This window comes from Diabrotica undecimpunctata, chromosome 1, assembly GCF_040954645.1.
Source record: "Diabrotica undecimpunctata isolate CICGRU chromosome 1, icDiaUnde3, whole genome shotgun sequence".
Classification (NCBI taxonomy): Eukaryota; Metazoa; Arthropoda; class Insecta; order Coleoptera; family Chrysomelidae; genus Diabrotica; species Diabrotica undecimpunctata.
The window spans coordinates 3,666,326-3,689,705 of record NC_092803.1 but is presented as its reverse complement, the minus strand read 5'-3'; the positions used below and the strand labels follow the sequence as shown (position 1 = coordinate 3,689,705).

The window sequence follows — 23,380 nt, the reverse complement described above, 5'->3', positions numbered from 1 at the left end:
AGGATAATAACATTTTTATTAATTATTAAAATAACATTATTAACATTATTAAAATTTTAAAAAACTTTAAATAATTTCTAAATGTCTCTAACTCCATCCACAAATCCCAAGCATTTTTTCCGCGAAAAACAATTATTGAAGGACTTTTTGTCCATCTGCATTACACACCATTAAAACCGTCTGCTTTCTTTCCCGGACCCTGCAGTTGCTTGATGATTAGGAAATATGGTCGGTGCTACCACTTTGGTCTTACTTGGATCCAGACAAAAACTTGTTTCATCAAGATTCCATATTTGGCTAGAACTGGGATTTTCAGAAACACGTTTGGGCAACTTCAAATATTCGTTGATGGAGAAAAGATCGATACTTTTTTTCGTGCAGCTTCAACAGTCTTCGCTGTTTTCAGAAAAAAATTATGAGCTTTTTAGAACCGATTGAGAAAATTATCACCAAGAACGCCATCACGAAATGATGTGTGGATGGTATTTTGAGTAACATATTTTCCGATCAACTCAAGCACCTCCTTTTTGGATAGTTGAAAATCCCACTGTGTCATTTTTTTTAATTCCGTCTGCAATACATGTTTCAACATCTGAAGAAAGTACGACGGTCTTCCCGGTGAACTTTTGATTGACTTTTCACTCCTCAGATGCCGTTTACATGTAAAAATTGTTGCGTTGGGTATGGAATATACTTTTGCAGCCTTTTAACTTGCAAGTCTTTTACTTTTAACCTCTTATATAGCCACCTTAAACATATCAGCTGAATACAATGACTTTTTCTCTTTCTTTGCATAAATATTGCATATGTTTATTAAGTACTTATTTAATATTAGTAAACAGTACCTACTTCCTCCAAGATATAAAATGCAGGTTTACACTTTCCTGTATGCTACCAGTTACACTTTCCTGCCACACAGATAGAACTTGGATTGGAGAACTTGGTGGACACTCTAATTAAATGGGGTGTAAAGACAGATATCGAGGTACTCTGTGAATGTGGGGATATCGGAAAATACAGAATGTGGAACACTTAAGAGTATGCAAACTTTGTCTATTACAAGTGCACCCTCAATGATTTATGGCTCGTAAATAGAAAGGCAGTAAACGTAGCCCGATACTGGGCAGAAAATTAAAGTCTAGTCGATCCAAACTCGAAAAATTAAAGTAAGCTATTTACCACTGAACTATATTTAGCAGCGTACACCAATATACGTAGCGTATAGGTTTCTTAAGAAAAAGAGTTTATTTAATTAATTTTGAAAATTACAGTATTTCATGTCAATCAAGATACAATTTACCAGAATACAAGAATAAAACATCTAAACAATCCAGAATGATTATAATTTGTTTTAAAAAGGCAATAAGGTTCATTAACAAAACAATATGCCCCCCAAATTCCCACTAAAAGCCATAAACGGATAAAATAAACTTATGTCTACACTGTTATCGCGGTCGTGACCAAATAAAAGTGATCGACGAAAAGTTGGGCGAACAAAAATCTTCTAGTTGATTGCTCGGACCCGTCGTCGTTGGCTTCGACATCGGTGGAGAATTGCATTAAACATGAAAAGCGGATGGGGGCGCTTTTAAAACTTACCCAAGCGATAACTTCGTCCCCCCTTTTACCACCTCCGTATCCTCTCCGGCAGTGGCGAGTGACAGGGGCAAAAATGGACAGTCATTCGCAGCAGGAATGAAGGGATTATTGCTAGGGTTACTTTGATTTTTTTGTTCATATAATAATGTAATTACTTACTAGTTGTTTAGTAAAAATATTTGATTTGAATTTATAGTATTGTACTATTTAATGCGTGTAAAAATAATATGGAAAGGACTTTGTCCTTTTCTCATTCCTGTTTATCTAATATTTACAGGTATCCCTAATTATTAGACCTAGAGAAGTATGCATAGAGTATATTTTGCATGTTTTATGCCACTGGTAAACTTTTTGCATGTTTTTATATAAATCGAAGTAAAATGCATAAAAGCACTAAAGTAATGCGCCCGTATTTGTGTACAATCCATTTAAATCCTCTTGGTATTTTACAATAGATAAACATAATTTTAATAAAAGGAAGAAATACTTATTATTCGTAGTTTGAATAGAAACAAATGGTGCTGTTAATAATATTCGGCATTTTAGAAACATTAGAAAATAGACGGTCGATGATTGGTCTTGTTCGTAGTTCGTGTTTGGGTAATTGTGCTTTAAGATTCATAAAAAATGCTTAAAACTAACAGTGCTCCTAATTGGATTAAGCCATCTTGTATAATTAATTGAAGTATTTGGTATCTTTCGTTACGCATAACATGCTCCAGGTATTGCAGCTTTCGTGTCTTGATGATTTCCAATATTTCCATTCTTTTGTTGACTCTTCTCATGACTTCGTTGTTTGTTACATGCTTGGTCCATGATATTTTCAGGATTCTTCTATACACCCACAGTTCAAATGCTTCCAACTTTTTAGTATTCGATGCGTGAAGTGTCCATGCTTCTATTCCGTAAAGCCGAGTCGAGAAAATATAACACCTTGCCAGCCTAACTCTCAAGTCTTATTTCAGTTCTCTTGCACAAAGTACCTTTCACATTTTATTGAAGTTTGTTCGTGCTTTCTCTATTCGGACTTTGATTTCTTTGGATTAATCGTTTGTGTGATTCATTATTATGCCAAGATAATTGTAGTTTTCAACTTGATTTAAAATTTTACCGTTAATTGTCAGGCTGACATCATCATTTTGGGGTTTTGACATCCTCAAAAATTTAATTTTCTTGATGTTCATTGATAATCCATATTCTTCTCCTATACTCAACTATCTTGTTCATTACCTTTGGGGGGTCTTGGAGGTTGTCTGCTATTATGATGGTATCGACCGCATAGCTAATGTTGTTAAGACCTTTATTCCTGCTGTTTCTCTCTCAAGAGCTCTTTTCATAATATCTTCAGAGTATGCATTAAATAATTAACAAAAAACTAGAAAGAAAAAGAATACATGAAAAAAGATACAAATGGACATCTGAAGAAATAAAAAATAGTGAATTTAATAAATTAATAAAAAGATAGCGCATGCATTAAATCAAGTTAGCATGCAGCAGATAAACTCCAATGATATTGATGATTTTAATAACCTTATTACCGAAACAGTGAATAAAAGCCTTCTGCAACTGAAAAAACCAAAAACAACATACAATGAATTAGACAAAGAAATATTACAACAAATAAAAAGAAGGAAGATCTTAAATAAATCTAACAAAAGGGGAACCGACGAATATAGAGAACTTAATAGGCAGATTAGAAAAGGAATTAGACAACAAAAAAGAAAAGAAAACGAAAAATTAATAACAACAACTATTGAAAAAAATAAGAGTATGAAATGCCTCAGACCGACACTAGGACGACGTCAGATGATATCATTAATGGGAAAAGACGAAAATTAAATCACAACTAGAGAAAACATACTGACACGAATAGAAGAATTTTACACAGAACTTTACAAAACACATCAACAAGATGATGAGATAAGACCAGCACGGAAATTAATAAAAAATGTTGGATCAGAAATAATGCCAAAAGTAACAATTTCAGAGGTAACCACAGCATTGGAAAATATGAAGAGAAATAAAGCTGCAGGAGAAGATAATATTACCACAGATATGATATTAGAAGGAGGTAAGGAACTAATTGCAATTGTAACTAAGCTTGTGGATAGTTGTTTACATCAGGGCAAGGTCCCTAAGAGCTGGAACAACTCTAAAGTAATCTTATTACACAAGAAAGGTGATAGTCGAAAATTGGAAAATTACAAACCCATCAGCCTACTATCACACCTGTTTAAAATACTCACTAAAGTCATAACTACTCGACTAACAAGGAAATTAGACGAATACCAACCATATGAACAGGCAGGTTTTAGAAAAGGCTATTCAACTTCCGATCACCTGTTAACCACAAAAATATTAATAGAAAAATGTAACGAATACAAGTTTCCAGTTTTCCTAGCATTTGTAGACTACGAAAAAGCTTTCGATACCATAGAACACACAGCCGTAATAAACGCAATGCAAAATTGTAGAATAGACAGCAGATATATTAACTTAATAAAAGAAACTATGAACCAAGCTACAGCTACATACTACCTAAATGAAAATGAACACACGAACCCGGTACCATTAAACAGGGGAGTCAAACAGGGAGATACTTTATCACCCAAACTGTTCACCTTAGTTTTGGAGGACGTTTTTAAAAACCTAAATTGGAAATATAAGGGAATAAACATCAATGGCCGCTACCTCAGTAATCTACGATTTGCAGATGACATAATCCTGATAGCTACTGACCTACAAAAAATGCAAACCATGCTTTTAGAACTACATACCGAATCTTCTAAAATAGGACTGAAAATGAATTTAAACAAAACAAAAGTCATGCACTCCGAAGACACCGTGACAATAATAAACGATAAAGTTATAGAAAAAGTTGAAGAATATATATACTTAGGACAAAAAATAATACTAAATTCAATAATAGGGAAATTCAAACTGAAGAAATAAAAAGAAGAAGAAAGTTAGCTTAGGCAGCATTCGGTAAACTGAACTATATACTCAGAAATCAACAAATTCAATTACATCTTAGATCTAAAGTTTTTGATGCATGCATTATTCCGATATTAACTTATGCGGCACAAACATGAACAATCACAAAAAAGAATATGAATATACTTAGGGTCACTCAACACGCGATGGAAAGAGCAATGCTAGGTATATCACTTAAGGACAAGAAAACAAACACATGGATAAGACAGAAAACCAAAGTCACCGATGTGGTGCAAAAATCATTAAAATTGAAATGGGAATACGCTGGACATGTAGCTAGGAGCGATCTAAACAAATGGCACAGATCAATTTTAACCTGGAGACCATACCAACACAAAAGACCCAGAGTCAGACCTCCTATGAGATGGACAGATGATCTGAAAAGGACTGCCGGGAAAAATTGGCTACAAGTAGCGTACAATAAAAAACAATGGAAAGGAAGACTTGAAGAGGCTTATGTTCAGATGTGGACGTGAATGGCTAGACGAAGAAGAAGAAGAAGAAGATGCATTGAATAGTAGTGGTGACAATACACACCCCCGTCGCACTCATCTTCTAATTTTGAACTTTTTTAATGTGTGTTCATTATTACGTATGTGTGATTGCTGTTTACAATATAGATTTGTTATAATTCGAAGGTCATTGTATTGTAATTGTTTTGCTTTTCGACTTTATCGAAAGCCTTGTTGTAATCTATGAAACAGACGTACATATCTTGGTTTGCATCCAAGCATCTCTGGATTAGTACGTTGAATGCAAAGAGAGCTTCACAGATACCTACGCCTCTACGGAATACAAATTGGGTTTCTTCAATATCCATATCAAGTATTTGGTAAATGCGTTTATGGATGATCTTTAAAAACATTTTAAGTGTGTGAAACATCCGGCTTATGGTGCGGTGGTCGGTGCATTCTCTAGCATTTTTCTTTTTTGGGAGACAAATAAATGTTGAGGTCAACGAATTTAAGACCAAAAAAGTGTTACTGCAGGAATTATCTATAGCGCCGACTGTGTTCAAGATCTGCCTAGAACAATAATTATTAAAGCTATGAAAAAGGAAATGTGAAGGTATGGGAATAATAATCCGAAACGACTTCTTGTAGTCGTTTCGGATTGGTATTCCCGACACTGAGTTTTGCAGATGACCAAGTGGTAAGAAGAATACACAAAAGTGGACTAAAAGTAAACCTATAAAAGACTAAATACTTAACAACAGAAAAAAACCAGGGATAAACTTCGAAATGGACGAAGATAAGAGAATTATTAGTACTGAAAAATTCAAATCCGTGAGTTTGGACCTATCAACGCATCACTACTGATTTTCAAATAAATCTGAATATCCGTTTACTGAATGCAACTACTTTCTAATTGACCAAGTACCGAAAAGTACAAAGATTAATGTAACTAACGGAGTACAAACAGGGGAAAAATTTTAGCCAGGGGTGGGACCCGGTGCTGGGAAGCTTAAGTTTATCAACTAATTAATTCCTGAACGACTTCTGAGGTTATCTATCCTGATTTTTTGAAGTTGTAATGGTGTTAAGCAGAAATCCAAACGAAGGCTTTGTTTAGTTTCGCAACATTTTATCGTAAGGAATGTTGTAATTTTAGTATAATTTTTTTTTGTTTAAAATTTATTAAATTTTTAGTATAAAAAATGTATCTAATATGTATCTAATAGGCAAATATATTAAAAACAAGAGTCAAAATAAAAAGCAATTACAAAGCGGTGTATACAAACTTAAATGTGGTGACTGCCCAAAAACTTACATTGGTCAAATTGGTAGAACTTTTATCAAACGTACAGCAGAACATAAAGGGGCTTTTAGTGGTAGAAAAACGGACTCTACGAACGCACTTCACCTTCTAGACCATAATCATTTTTTTAATGACGAATTTTAAATTTTTCTTATTAAAAATAAAGGCCTTAAGCTATCTATATTAGAATCCGGAATTCAAGAAATTAAAAAATACAGACATAATTCTGAATGACCAACTTGAGACAAACAGATCTTCCCTCCTCAAATTATTCAGTTAAAGACTATAAAGTGTAAACACATGACAAAAATAAATCACTTGAAAATGGCACTCTGACCCAAACAGCTGTAGTGATAATAATTTAAAATAAATTTTGTGGAAATGTCGAAAACAAAAGTTTTCAGTGTTTTATTGTTATCTAATATGTATTTTTGTGATACTGATGCTCGATCGCAAATAGTATTTCTTTTCAAATTTATTTCGATTTCCAAAGTTACCATTTTATTTGCATCATAAATTCCCCTTTCAAAATAAAACCTTGTTAAAATTATCAAACGTTATATAGATTATTAAAACAATACTTTTTAATTTTATCCATTAAAACATATTGCAAATTAAATTTTAATCAATAACTTTCGACTGGTTGTTAATGAAAATTAGGTAAATTATGTTTAGATCAATATGAGATTCATGTTTGCTTTAATACAATTATTAATAATATATATATATACCATGCAGGTTATTGAGAGACGTCAATTTACAAGGACTATTTTGCACATTGTGGAAAAGAAATCCAGTATATTTTATAAAAGTGATTTTATTTTTCTTTGAATATTCTTAAAACTATTGGATAATTTTTTACTAAAGTTTATTAAAAATTTAAATTAGAAAAAATTAAATTAAAGTTTTATTTTTATTTTTTTTAGTAGTCTATAGTCTATATTTGAACCTAAAAATTGCCTGTCTTGCATAAAATGTACACATAACATATAACCGCAGATTATTTTTTACATTTAATGCTCTCAAACTCGTTCGAAATCTAAAAAATTTTACAATAGAAAAGGGTTTCGCAATGATCGATCACAGTCTCTAATTCTTTGAGCACGCTAAATCTTCTTACGATTCCTTTTCTAATCGGAACTTGATTGTGATCTACAGTTATTATTATTCTATTAACAGCTGCTATAAAAATGTCTACCTAACACAAATTACATCAGTCAGTCACGCAGGTTTCGCAGCCAATCTTGAACCGCTGATCTTTCCTTGCCAGGTAATTACTATTATTATTACACATATGCAAGGACAGAGAGACAAGTCCATATTATGCTCAAAAACAAAGAAATTACATTAGTAACATACTAGTAAATTAAAAATTACACAAAAACAAATTACAAAATTAAAATTTTTGGTTTAAAAGAAAAACAAAATTTTAACTATAACATAAAAGGTCAAGTCTGTTTTTAAACGCGTTGGTGGATGGAGCACAGACAATGGTCTACTAAGGTAATTATAACTCCCAAAAACTCTATTTGGTAGAAAGTTCTGTCTCTACGTTGTCGGCGAAGTTCAAAAGAAGTTATGTTAGCCATACTAACTATGTTTTTCTGCATAAAAAGATCTTCTCGGTCCCAAAATAATTCGAGTAGCTTTTCTTTGACATGTAGGATTTAATCACGCTGCACAAAAATCTCAATATGGTTCTGAAGCTATTTTCTTGTGGCATTTTTAAGTAATTACTATTTTATTTGGCATAAGCCACAATTAAAGGTTAAAGTAAGTTTCTTGGCGTTTCAATTTCCACTTCGGAAATCGTTTCAAAATATAAACATTAATAAATTATTTACATATAAACATAAATATTTAATATAAATTAATAAATAAAGGTATGTATTAATGTTTATATTTTGAAAACGACTTCCGAATTGGAAATTGAAACAATGTGCATCTCGTATTCCTACGTTTGTATAACTACTTGCGCAGTTAGTGAATTTAGTGTACATCACATGATTTTTTAATAGCCAACCAACGACAACCCCTTTAATATAATTGAACAAATCATAGTCTATTACAAATGTATTTTACTTTTTTAGATTATGTTTAAATCTTCTGAATAATTAATCATAATTGTATAGTAGTTTTAATATTATTGAGTTCGGACCTGATCCCACCGCCATATTGGTATGATCGTTAACCACACCTTCTCACGTCGTTTTTAATATACACGTTAATATGTAACCATTGTTCGTCGTTTTGTGTTTTAGATTGTTTTTGTTTTGGATGTTTCTGTTGTCCTGTTGTAGGCTTTTGCCTCTTCAGGACGTGTTTTTTTCTTGTGGTGGGTTTTGGCACTGGGTTTTTGGTGTTGTATCCACTGGTGTGCGGTGTGTTAGCTTTGTTGGTTGTTGTTCGGTCGCGGTTCCCAGCTGATCCTGAACAATCGGGGGCGAAAGGCATGTGTGTGAACGGTTCTTTTCAGAATTTGTTGGATCTAAAAAAGAGATTAGTGAATATATGTATTTTTAAGTTATGTGTTTATTATTAAAATTAGTAAATGTATGTACGCGGCACGAGAGGGCAGCTGTGGACTGGTACCTCGGAAAATGGATAGGTATCATTGTGCAATGGGATCGGGAAACCACAGAAAACCGATCCCCCCTGTCTATGCAAGCTTGAGGTGAGCATTTAGTGTTAAATGCGACGGTAAAAGAGGTGAGTTTCCTCCTGTATGTCAATGTATTCATCAGGGAGTTCGTTGCTGGCGAGTTCCAGCAGAATAGCGGGTAGGAAAGGGAGTTTGGGTTTGGGTTTTCTTCTGAATACATTGCCGATGGATGAGCAGGTAGTTTTTAGGATGCTTTGGGCTCTGAGGTTTTGGCCCCGGATGGTGCGAATCGTGTAACTCCTGCTCAGAGAGGAAAGCCTCTCATTGATGGGCTGGATATTCGACAGGCGATAAATAGTCTGATCGTTTTCGGTTTAGTCTACGTAAGATTCTCCTCTCCAATGATAGCAGTTTATTAGCATAGCAGTAGCATCTATACTCGATGACCGGTCTCATGAATGTTTTGTACGTATGTATGAGTGTACGTGAATGTGTATGACCGAATTTGCCACTAAGAGCATTAAGAAGTCCGAGTCGGCTCCTAACCTTGTTACAGGCCCTGTCCAGATCGTCACTCCAGCGTAGTGTTTGTGTAAACACCACGCCGAGGTATTCGATCTGGTTTCGGAGTCGAAATCGTTCTCCCCATAGACCCAAATTGTGCCTTTCGGTGATTATGGGTGTGGTGTGTTGACTGAGCATTGGATGTCTGAAGAGAATCATCTGTGTTTTGTTTGGGTTAGGTGTCACTCTCCATCTCTGACACCATCGCTTGTCTAGGAGCAGATGATTTCGAGCGAACCTGAGTGAAGCGTCGACGTTTCGTGCTGTTGTGAGTAGTGCTGTGTCGTCTGCGTATAGTAGGGTGGTTGTGTTTGTGTATTGTGGGTTAGGAAAGTCGCTGTTGTAATATGCGTTAATATGCTCATAGCTCTTCTATATATTCTAACCCGATGAAGAATAGTGAAAAACCTATTTTATTGCTCAAATTCAATCCCCACTCCCCAGCGAATACAACGTGTACCTTAGCAAGTGTAGTTTTCTTTCATTTCGCCAGTTTGCTACTGCATTGTCATATGTGTATTTTGCACATAAATACATTCATATTGACAACCGTACGTCGTTTTACTACACTAAGAATGAGAAATACGTTATTTTTACTTTATTGATAATATAATTTATATTTTATCATATAAAAATGAATCAAATAACAAAGAACAGAAAAATTAATAAGAAAAAACCTAATTTAAGCTAATTTAATGAAAAGTGGACTTTAGATAATTTCTTTATTAATAATTAAAATAAAGCGCTGGCTTATTTTAGTTACCCAAATTTTTATTAATTTAAGATTTATGCTACAGAATATCTGGAGACTTTAAACGATGATTTATAACAAGATCTAACTTATATTTACTCTAGAACTTGTGAAAATACTATTGGTATCGCCACTGGCATTTTTCCTTTCGTGTAATCTCCCGCTCGTCGGTTCATATTACTCAAGTTTTTATATTTATTTTCGTAATTATAAAGCCCTATTTCAATGAACACAATTTGATATGGCTTTAAAGCACTACCACTACAGTGATGAAAATAAAAATACTTGTATTGTTTTTTACATATTTCTTTATTTCAAAACAACACGGCCTTCGAAAAGGATGGCCCTGACAATATAGCACTGAGGGTTTAAAAGCCAAAGAAGTAAAATAAAAATGCGTTACAGAGTGAAACTTTAAAAACATTGCAACATCACTAGTTAAAAGGGACTAAGGGAGAAAATTTTGATGAATTACTGGTGGTAATGACGGAAAAGTGAAATAAAGTAAAAGATATGATATCAGGAATAAAAAAAGACAAGGAAACAAAAAGAATTTTGAGGGAAATTCGAACTACTTAAAACTGAAAACATTAACTGCAAATACAACAAATACTTCTTGAAAGTTTGTATAAGGATAAAAGAGATAATAATGTCTCCGTATTATCATCAAACTGTATTATCGATATTTATCCCCAAAAAATATTGATGATACAAATACTTTAAAAGAAACAATGTCAACTAATTACTATTTAAATGGGAATAAGCCACAATTAAAGGTTAAAGTACGTTTATTGACGTTTCAATTTCCACTGCGGAAATCAAACGTCAATAAACGTATTTAAACCTTTAATTGTGGCTTATTTGCATTTAAATAGTAATTAATTTAAAATGCCACAAGAAAATAGATTCAGAACAATATTAACAATGTCAACTGCTATACAGCAACATTTGGGAATACAGATAAATATCATATGCAAGAAAAATAGGTGAAAAGGAATTGAATGGATTACAAGAAACAGAAAAAGTATGAAAAATAATCATAAAAGAATTAACAAATAAAATATTATACATAAATCGGAAAAGCAAAATAGAAAAAAAAAATAGCACAACGAAACGAGGAAAAGGGCATATAAAGAAATAGTTAAAGCGAGGTCAAAACTTCAGCCGGATAAGGGTTAAATGAGAAATATGGAAAAGATCCAAAGATTACATAAATTATTTTTCAACATGTTCACACTATCAAAATAATTTTCAGATAAAATATCATTCAATTTTCTTCTTGAAGTGTCATATCAGAATTATCCAACGTCTACCCTCTAGTTTGCCTTTAAGAATCAGTTGTAATATTTTATATCGACTTCCTTTTACTATATGTCCCAGATAAGACATTTTTTGATGTTTAACAGTCTTCAGCAGTTTTCCATCTTTGTTGATGCTCCTTCGTACTTCTTCATTAGTTTTCTTTGCTGTCCAAGATATCTTCAGCATTCGTCTATGAACCCACATTTCCAATGCTTCAATTTTGTTTATGATCGATACTTTTAGCGCCCATACTTCTGCACTATACAAAAGTACATACCAAACTAGCACTTAACCATTCTTTGTCATAGTTCACAGTTCCCAAATATGTCAGTTTGTGATCTTTCCTAACTTCGTGACTTGTGACTCCGTTTATTAAAGTTTCGCATCGGGATGTGGGTCATGACTAAAGACTAAAAATTTGGTTTTGTTTAAGGTTATTTGAATGCACATTTCCTCTCCTACCTCGTGAATACGATCAAGCAGAATTTAAAGACCTTTAATATTATCTGACAGAATTACTGTATGGTCTGCAAATCTATTCACATTAAGTAGTTTCCCGTTGATTTTTATTCCATATAGCCGTCTCTCAAGTGCCTTTTTAAATAACTGATCCAAGTTAACATTGAACAATGTTGGCGACAAAATGCAACCTTGTCTGACTCCTCGTTGTATGGGGATTTCATTGGTGTAGTTATGTCCAATTTTTCCGATCGCAGTTTGATTCCAGTACAAATTTTTAATGACACGAATATCCTTGTCATCTATTCCGATATTTTTTAGTATTTACATTAATTTTACATGCTGTACTTTACCGAATGCCTGTTCGAAGTCCACGACTTAGTATATCATTTAATATACACAAAAAATTTCAAAAGTATTATTACGTTAGCCCTTGGCCTGACGTCACAGCTAACAGGCTTAAACTTCAGGTGTTCGTTTAATGAACCAGACCTTCTTAAAGCAGGTTTACCTAAGCAGCCAAACCTATCTGTTCTAAATTGCTATTCAATGTAACGGCGCTCTGATTCGTCAAACACGTAGATCATCCATTCTAGGGAATTTCAGGTAACAGTTTACTAAATATATAGGGTAATTTTGATTATAAGAAATAAGTCTAAGTTATAAATTCGTATTGTTAAGTCTGAAAATAAATATTGTATCGTTAAGTAATAAATGTAGTATAAATTAAGTAGTTTTATTATAGTTTTTAGTGTTAGTTTAAATAAATTAAAATAGTGTTAAAAACAAGTGTAAAATAAGGACTCATAAAAATAAATGTTAGAAGATTGTAATAATGAATTAAAAGACTGTAAAAATAGTTTATTAGATTGACTATTTTACTAGACTATTTTTAACTAACAAAACGTTATAGCAACGCCACGTTTCCTACTGACAAAACTGCTTCCTGTTTGTGACTTCTCAACGACAAAATTATGACAGACTCCTTACGAAGGTGTCTGGTAATTTTATTGTTGTCAGTTTGACAAACGTCATTGAGTCGTAATTAATTTTGGACAAATATAATGAATCTAGACGAAAAATCAAGATTTGGATGCCAGTCCAGGATTGGAAAGCTATCAGTAAGAAAAAAGATTCTTTGAATGAACCTAAAGATATATCAAAAAAAAATCACTATTATGGTCCCAAATATTGGACCAAATGATAAAAAAGTCACTGTAAGAGTAGAATTTTTCGAGAAACAGCATTTTGGTGTACACAAAAAAGTATTTAGGTTTTTCAATATTTATGGTAATCGCTATTTGCTGTACGGCTGTTTAGACAATGCACTTATTAGGATGAAGAAATTAGGTTTACTATTTTTGTTGGGATTAAAACGTCAAATAAACTTTTTATTTTAGTTTTAAAGTAAAATTATGGATTGTTCTTAAAAAAGTAGCTTAAATAGATTAAAATGCTACAAGCAAATAGCTTTAAAACAATATTAAGAAGTTAGGTAGTGTATTTAAGAAATATGAATGTTTTTTTTTTTTGGACAGAAACAATTAACCGTTTTTATTACTGCTACGAATTTGGGAAAAACATAGTCTATGTACTATGAAATTTGTGGAGAGAAAGCGAATAGCTTTCCGAAGCAGTACGGCACCGGTATTAAATATGTTGTATTGGTGATTTTCTTCAGAAATAAATTTGCATTAATGTGAGAATAAGATTCTGAAGAAATTTTTTATTTTCTGGTCAACATTTAGTTATTAGGAATTGCGGGATTTTATTGGTTCTTAGTAAAAATGAAAGGAAAAACTGAAAAACTGAAAAAAATGAAGTAGCGGGAGCTCTGAGCAATGCTGTTCCCAAAATTTCTGTTTAATTTAATCAAGAAGGCAATCTAAAATTTAAATTTAAATAATATTACCTGTACAAAGAAAAACAACGGGTTTCAGATTATCTTTTATGCATTTACATTATAAAGTATTTTTAATTGCAATCTAGAAATATTTCTTTCAAATATTACGGCAAATGTAATTAACCCTGATCTGAAATATCCCACTTGTGAAACGACAAAGAAACAATCCCAGATATTGCCGTTTAATTTAATACCTCATCCTTATGCATTTATTTCTCGGAAGTAAATGAATTCAAACCCATTCGAATTTTATCTGCGAAGTTAAATGGCCCGCCTCATTGAATTAAACATAAAGCCGAATCAACAGATTGCAGTAAACACATCTGGTAATATATAGCTCCCTCTAACGATAGTGACTGCCCTGACAATCTTTTAAAAATGTATGAGCGCATTAGTTAGCGTGAGAGATGTATTTGGAATGAGGCTGGTCGGAATCGATTGTTCGGAAGTAATCGATTCTGACAGGAAGTAATCGGGAGAAATCGATTGTTTGAAAAGGGGTATTATGTTAAGGAGGTCAGTATATTTGTGGTTTGTTTTAATAGGCCAAATAAGAAACAATTTATAGAACATATATAGCCACAAAAAACTAAGAAGTCTATTAAAACAATTAAATAGAAAGACAAAATGGTGAAATAACAAATAATAAACCAAAATTAGTGTGATGTGGAGGAAGAATATAAATGATTTAACATAGTTTTATAGCTTTATACAACTTGTATTTTTAACTAAACGGAAATAAAAAATATAAACCTTTTTACATTTAACAATTGACATTTCATATGTTCCTTAGTTTTTTTCTTCTTTTGTCTGTACCTATTACAATATACTACAACCCCACTATAAATTTAAACACACAGGTGGTTTTACATTTCTTTTTGATCTACTTGAAACTGCTGTCACACTTTCTTTGGTCTCTGGTTTCGTCTCATTAACCTCACTAACCACTGCTTCACTTGCTACTTCATTACTAGACCCTTCAAAATTTCTCGCTTTAATATCACTATAACTTTATGTTTAAATACAAGACTGAAGGGTGATACACCTGTCTGCAGTACAGTGTACTAAATTTCTATAATAGAACAATAACTTGCTGATTATAGGTTGTAAAGAATTATTACAATTGTAATCATCCTTCAGTCCTTTAAAGGCAGCATTTTTAAATGTCTTAACAAAATTCTCTGCAAACCCATTTGTTGCTGAATGATACGGTGGTGACGTAAAAAGTTTAATACCATTATTATGTAAAAATTGTATAAATTCACCTGAGGACAATTGAGAACCATTATCTGTAACAACTACTTTAGGTAAACCGAACCGAGCAAAGCAATCTCTAAATTTTTCAATAGTCTCCCCAGCGGTCAAACTATTCATAATAAATGCTTCTGACAATTTTGTAAAAGTATCAATGATTATCAAAGTCATTTTATTTCTTATGGGACTCAGAAAATCAGCATGCACCCTCTCAAATATACATGTTCCCTTTTCACATGATATTAACTTAGCTTTACTTGGTTCTGCTCTAAACCCTAAACAAATTTTACAATTATTTACATAAGATTCAATGTCTGTATCTAAACTTGGTCACCAAAAATAAGCTGGTGCATTTGCTTTCATCTTGGAAATTCCTTCATGTGTATTGTACAACTCTAACAGCAATTGTTTTTGTAACTTTGTTGGCACTACTACTCGAAATACCCACATAATCACTCCCTTCCCCATAGATAGTTCTTCTTTTCTATTTAAAAACGGTTTCATTATTTCATCTACTGTCTCCGTGAATCCATACCTAATATGGTTAAACAAACCACCTAACACCGGATCTGTCCTGGTTTCTACCCTTATCTTGAGGATATCGATTGGAGCCAACCCTTCTATAAAATGTAGATAATCAACATCTGACTCTTTTTCGCTTACTGTTTTCTCTAGAGGAAGTCGATTCAAAGCATCGGCCTGCACATTGTCAGCCCCTTTAATATATTTAAAAACATAGTCAAAACCTGACAGAAACAATGACCAACGCTGTAACCTTGCTGATGCCATTTTGGGGAGACTTTTAAACTCACCAAAAAGTGCCTGCATTGGTTTATGATCACTCAGGATTTCAAACGTTCTACCTGTTAAGTAATGATAAAGCTTCTGTACTGTCCAAACAATTGCTTAGGCTTCTTTATAAATCATTGCATAATTTCTCTCTGCCTTATTTAAGACCCTTTATATAAGACAAACTTGTCATTGTGATCCGTCTGGCATTACATGCAATAATGCAGCACCTAACCCGCATTCTAAACTATCACAAACTAGTCTAATAGGTTTATTTTGATCAAAATGCATTAACACATGACTCGAAGTTATCTTCTTTTTAATAACATCAAATGAATTTTGACAATTATCTGTCCATAAATATTTGCTATTTTTTTCTAGAAGTTTATATAATAGATTCACCCTACCTGAAAAGTTTGGAATAAATTTAGAATAATAATTTATTATACCAAGAAATGATCTTAACTCTGTTAAATTCTTTAGTTTTGGCAGTTTTACAAATGCTTCTACTTTATTATTATCCGTTTACAGCCCCCTATTTGAAATTTCATGTCCCAAATAAACAAAAATCTTTAGCAAATTCACATTTACTCAAATTTAATCTAAATCCTGCTTTTAAAAGTTACTCAAGAACCTCGGCCAAGTTCTCTAAAGGTTCTTTATTATCTTCTCCTGTAACTACTACATCATCTAAATAATTGACTGTACCCCTACATCCCTGCAAAACTTTCTTCACTATACACTGAAAAATAGAACAAGCTGGTTTTGTTCCATATGGGACCCTTTAACTCTAAAAATTCCGTAAGGTGTACTTCAAGATAGTAAATGTGATGTTTCAGGATCTAATTCTAACTGATTATATGCGTTTTTAAAATCTAGTTTAGTAAACTTTTCCCCACCTTTCAAAGCAGCAAAAATATCTTCTATTAAAAGGTAGTGGATAATTTGAATCTTTTAAATATTTGTTAATTGCTACTTAATAATTAGCACATACCCTTACTTCCTTGCCATTAGGTTTGAGCACAGGTACCAATGGTGTACCCCATAAAGCATTTTCTACTTTCTCTATTACCCCTTCTTTCTCTAACTTAAGCAACTCTGATTTTACTTTCTCTCTAAATGCAAAAGGGATTTGATGTGGTTTTTGAAAAATTGGTCTAACATCTTTATCCATCTGTAAATGAACTTGCTCACCTATATATTTACCTAATTCATTAATAAAAATTTTCTCATATTTTCTTATTAAAACATTTAATTGTAATTTAAAGTCAATTTCATTTATGCTTATTACATTAATCTGGGTACACTTACTAAAACCTAATTCATGATTTCCAATATAGACTTGTGTTCCTTTTATGGATAAATGAAATTTTATAAAGATATCTCTGCCTAAAGTGCCTTAGTAGCTCCCTCCACTACTGTCAATGAAAAATTTTCAACTCTACCATCTATTTTAGTTTGTACCTCAATTTTACCTATTGATATTACCACTGGTCCATCATAATACTTTAGTTTAATCAAACTTGGTTTTAACTCTACCATCGAAAAACATTAATTATACATACTAAAAGGAATGCAAGAAACACCAGCTCTTGTATCTATTTCCATAACAATAGGTTGTTGATTTATTAAAACGGTTATTGACATTGGTTTAATATAAGCCTCAACATTATAAACATCCATCTGCAGCATCTCCACCATACCATCTACCTCTGAGGTTTTGTCGCAATATGCCCTACTTTTTTTAGACTTATTACAAAAAAAATTTTCTAAACTTACACATTTTAAAATCATGATCTGGTGTATTACAATAAAAACACAAATTATCTCTTTTAATATTTAAATATATCTTAGTTTGATTTGCTGACCTTGGTTGTTTTACTTTAATTTTCTTACCACCTTCCCTCTTGGCTTCTGAATAATTTATGTCCACTCCTCTGGATTTTCTCAAAGCTTCTTCTTTTCATCTTCTTCACATAAAAGGAATAATATTGGGTCTGGTTTTATTCCAACTACAAATTTTTCTTGTTCTCTATATATTAACTTATCACCAAATTTACATTGAGTTGCCATATTTTTAACTTTAATATACGCAGGAACGCAACTCAGCAATACTGGTAATATTATTTTAAAGTGGTCTACTTTAAAATATATAATATACGTCTGAATTAATTGTCAATATAAATGAGTTAGATAAAATGAAATTATTAGATGAATTTTTTACCAAGCAACAAAAAACAAAATTTGTTTAATTCTTTAATGTTTGTATTTTGAGAACGATTTCCGAATTAGAGATTGAAACGTCATTAAACGTGTTTTAACCTTCAATTGCGGCTTATAGTAAATTAATTTAAAACATCAAATTCCTTCTTTAAAACATTAATAATAAGTTATTCCTCCTGATAAAGCCAATATTAAGCAAAACTTATATTAAGTTTACAAATTTATCAATAGAACGGAAATCAAAATTATTATTTATTTTTTGTTTATGTGTTTCTAATTTATTGATTATTAAAACAGAATTATTTTTTTGTTGCAGTACCCATCATTCCAGAGTTCTTGTACGACATCAACCACCCCGAAGCTCCTTTGGGTCCGGTAAGGGCAACCACGACGACTACCACAACAACCTTTCCTCCGTGTCCTTGTTTGTATAATCAAACGACTACGAGCTATCCAATGACGACGACGTCAGCAAACATGGAAAACTGTAAGTATGTGCAAAGTATAATCAAAGTAGTCGATTCCAACGATTAGCCCTGATATCCGATGCTATAACGATTTAGGATCATCTTGTTGAAATAAAGGTCACGCAGTTTTCATCTTATTATACAGAGTGGACTAAAACTCTTAAATAAATGGTTAAAATTATACAAAAGCAGGGATACACCTATTTTGTCATATGAGGATTTGAAATTGTATAATTCTAACTTTGCAAGATTTACAATTTTTCTGATATTATTCAAATCTTTGGTATCTTTTTTTATTTTTTTAAACACCTTGTATACTCGTACGATTATATTCACAAATCTCCACTTCGATAGCAGTTCAACCGTATATAATACTTTCGATTTTATGTAGTCAGGAACAACTTTAACAGATAAATCAAAAACCTAGAAACGCCTAAGTGTCTTAATGATATTTTTATTTAAACTAGGTCCAACTAAATTTGAACATAATAATTAAAAATTTACTTCATTTTTAAGTTAACGCCTACCTAATCAAGTGTTCTCTGTTGTAAATTTCACAGTATCCTACATTTAGGATTCAAATCGGGTCAACGAGGAGGTCGTTCAAGACTACCTAATGTCCTATCCAGCATCCGGGAAATGTTTGATCTAAAAAACGCCGAATATTTACACTAAAATGAGCTGGAGCTTTATCTTGCCAAAACCATACCTGATTAAAATTGGCTTCAAACCTGTTTTTACAGGTACAATTTCATTTCTAATTAACATTTCATAATTATTGCTTGTAAATTTTTCTTACTACCATACGCGACCATACATTTGAAATCACCATATTTTTCATTTTTGGTGAACACACCACCTTCGCCATTTATTAAAAAAACATCGAAAAGTAACGATTTCGGTGTAAAAAAAATACTTAAATATTTTTATAACTTTCATAAAATAAATGGCAATAAAAAACTTGATTAATAATTTTTATTACCTCTTTTTAATTAATTAATAATTTTTATTCCTGTAAAATAGTATAAAAATCAATGAAAATAAATGAAATATTCTCTATATAAATACAAGAACTAATGGATAAGACATATCACAATTCTATAGGAGTCGTTGATTCCAATTTTATAAAACACCGAGTAATAAATTAATTATAGAATATTTACTTCCCTAGATGACTGATAATAAAAGGACAGAGTAGGCAGGTCCCATATATTTGTCCTGAAATAAATAACTGAAAAATGAATTGACTTCAACAAAGAGCCACCTACTTATATGTTTTATTAACAAAATATGCATCATAAATGGTTCATGCGCCATCTGAAAAATAGGATAAGAATGAAAAGGAGAAATAGATCTTCTTCTTCTTCATGTACCATCTCCTCTAAGAAGGTTGGTAACCATCAGGATAATTCGCACTTTCGATACCGCTGCTCTAAAGAGGTCAGCAGAAGTGCAGTTAAACCAAGCTCTCAAATTGTTTAACCAGGAGATGTGTCTTCTTCCGCGACTCCTTCTACCCTGTATTCTTCCTTGTATTATTAAGTGCAGCAAGTTATAACGCTCGCCCCTCATGACATGTCCCAGATATTGCAGTTTTCTGACTTTAATTGTATTTAAAACCTCTATCTTTTCCCATTCTTCTCAACACCTCGACATTCGTGACTCTATCCACCAAACTTATTCTTAATATCCTTCTGTAGTCTCATAACTCGAAGGCTTCTAATCTGTCCGAAACATATATCTTTAATGCTCAAGCCTCCAACCCATAAAATAATACGGAGAACACGTAGAATCTCAGAAGTCTTATCTTTAAAGAAATTGAAACGTCCCTGCTGCAGAGTATTTTTTCAGTTTGTTGAAAGAATTTCTTGCCTATCCTATTCTTGCCTTAATCTCTTCTGTGTACTCATTATTTTTGTTAATTATTGTACCCAGATATTTTAGTTTTACCCAGTTTTTGTAATTATACTGTGTCTTTTTTGTATTTAGGGACAGTCCGTTTTCTTCACTGACTTCTACCACTCTGAGACCCATCTGTTGTAAATCCTCAAGACATTCCTTTATTAAAATTGTGTCGTCGGCAAACCGTATATTATTGATTGGTCGGCCATTTACATTTATTCCCATAGTTAGTTCTTCTAGTGCTTCCTGGATTATTTCCTCTGAATACAAATTGAACAAAGTAAGAGACAGGACACAGCCCTGCCTGACGCCCCTCTCAATCTGTATTTCATTTGAAAAGACGTTGTTCTCTTTTACCACAGCGATCTGATTATAATAGATAGCGCTAATGATCCTGATGTTTCTCATATCTAAGTTTTTCTTTTCAAGTAATTTAATAAAACGGTTATGTCTGAACTTATCGAAGGCTTTGTTGTAATCCAAGAAACACATATATACTGGCTGATTAACATCCATGCACCTTTGCACAAGTACAGTGAACAGGGCTTCCCTCATTCCCATTGCATTTCTAAATCCAAATTGTGTGTCACTTATGTCCTGCTCAAGTTTCTTGTGTATTCTTCGGTGTATAATTTTTAAAAATATTTTGAGCGTATGACTCATTAAACTTATTATCCGGTGGTCTTGGCATTCTTTTGCATTTGGTTTTTTTGGTAATGTTATGAATGTTGACATCAGCCAATCCCTAAGAATGATTCCTGTATTGCTAACTCCAATACGTTCCGTCTTAATAGTCCAAAGAACCTTGATGCATTTTTAAATGTTCAATTAACTGTTTTTCTATTTCTATGGGAAAATTAGGTTTAAAGTTAAAAGTTTTTCGTCTGTTTTTAAATTTTTATTTTTTGGAAAGCATACCTCTTTAGAATTGATTGAGGTATATTGAAAAGATTTGATGCCTTGAGCTACCAAATTTCATCCTTATTAACAGCTTCTATTACCTTCACCAGAGATTATGTATCCCATGATTGCCTATTGGTCGTTATGCATAATTTTGTGGCATATTCTGTAAAAAAACAGACATATTATCTATTATCTATCTATCTATCTAAAAATTATCTATTTGTAAGGCACAATATTTTAAAAATATTAGGTAAAATGACATACTATGCCATTTTGCCCTCTACACCCTTATGTCATTTTACCCCACATGAACTTAATTTAAAGAAATACAATTTTCGACAAAACAATAACTTATTTACTAAAGTTGAAATATGAAAACAACAATCCTCATAATTTATCATAAATATTTAAACTTACCGATTTATCGCACTAAAAACATACAGCAGATTTTAATATTTTACGCCAAAAACTTTTTGATGCCAAAAATAAAATAATCGAACGTGTTCCCACTCTAACCGATGAAGCAAAACTGGATTCAAACTAGCATGGCTGGTACCCACGCCACAATTAGATATTCGTTTCTGAGCACTTCTGAACAACGAATTCGGTATATAGAAGCACTATGTCAACAAGAAGCTACACAGATGTTGGACATGGAGGAGCCCAGACGGAAATACCCGCAACGAAATATATTACTTTATTACAGATAAAAAATACATATTTAAAGATGTGACCGTTCTTAATAGATTCTCGACAAACTCTGACCATAGGATAGTTAGAGCTATCATTAAGATATCCACTCACTTAGATAGAAGTCATATAATAAAAAGGAAATACTCTTACTGGACACGCCCACAAGACGAAACAGCATTTGGAGACTACATTAACAACACTCTTGATCACAGCATAATACCAAACGATGTCGGTGAGTTGAACAAACAAATAGTTGATACACTTAAACTGGCACAAGCACGTTTTTGCCCAAAAACTAACCGAAATTAAAAGTTCACTTTAGAAACACAACTCAAAATAACAGAAAGAAGACAGTTACAAAGTGAAAGGGACATTGACCCACAAACCATTCGGACACTCAATAAAGACATATCGAAAGCTGTGAGAAGTGATATTAGGAAATTTAAACATGAAAAAATCGTACAGACTATAGAGCAAAACAGGAGCATGAAGGTAATAAGACGAAAAATGGCGACAAGTAGAAAAGAAATTTTCCAGCTAAGAATAAAGAGGATGAAGTAACAATAGACAGACAGAAAATACTTGAAATAGTCAAAGAATTCTACACTATATTATACACAAACCAAATTAACAATAACGTAAATGAAGATGGTAGACAAAAAGTTCAACATTAGGGATCTGAGGAAATTCCAGAAATTACTCAAGAGGAGATACAATAGGCACTCAAAAAAAAAAAGAAAAACAACAAGGCGCCAGGAGATGATGGAATAGTTAAAGAAGCTATAAAACTTGGCGGAACTTCTCTTCTGAAAAAAATACGAGACCTCTTTAATCTCTGATTGTATAGTCAAAAAATTCATATAGCTTGGAATAACTCCATTACAATTCTTTTGTATAAAAAGGGTGACAACATGAACCTAGAGAACTACAAGCCAATTTCTCTACTCAACCATTTATACAAACTGTACACCAGAATAATAACCAATCCATTGGAAGCAAAAAATTGAGCTATATCAGCCAAGAGAACAGGCTGGTTTTTGCCCCAACTACGGTACAAATGACCAACTACAGTGTATAAAAGTCTTGATTGAAAAATCAATTGAATACAATAGACCTCTAGTTCCAACATTTATAGACTTCCATAAAACGTTTGATACTATTGAACTACTGCACTTCTAAAGGCATTGGAGGAGTGTCGAATTGATCATAGGTACACC

General features: G+C 32.5%; 1 protein-coding gene across 1 annotated transcript in view; it reads left to right on the top strand.

Moving 5' to 3' along the window:
• Vmat (Vesicular monoamine transporter) overlaps window positions 1–23,380 on the top strand; it is a 230,889-nt gene that overhangs the window by 167,311 nt on the left and 40,198 nt on the right. Inside the window, exon 3 of the mRNA XM_072536073.1 lies at window positions 18,515–18,685. Coding sequence (XP_072392174.1) covers window positions 18,515–18,685 — 171 coding nt within the window. The remainder of the gene's footprint in view (window positions 1–18,514; window positions 18,686–23,380) is intronic.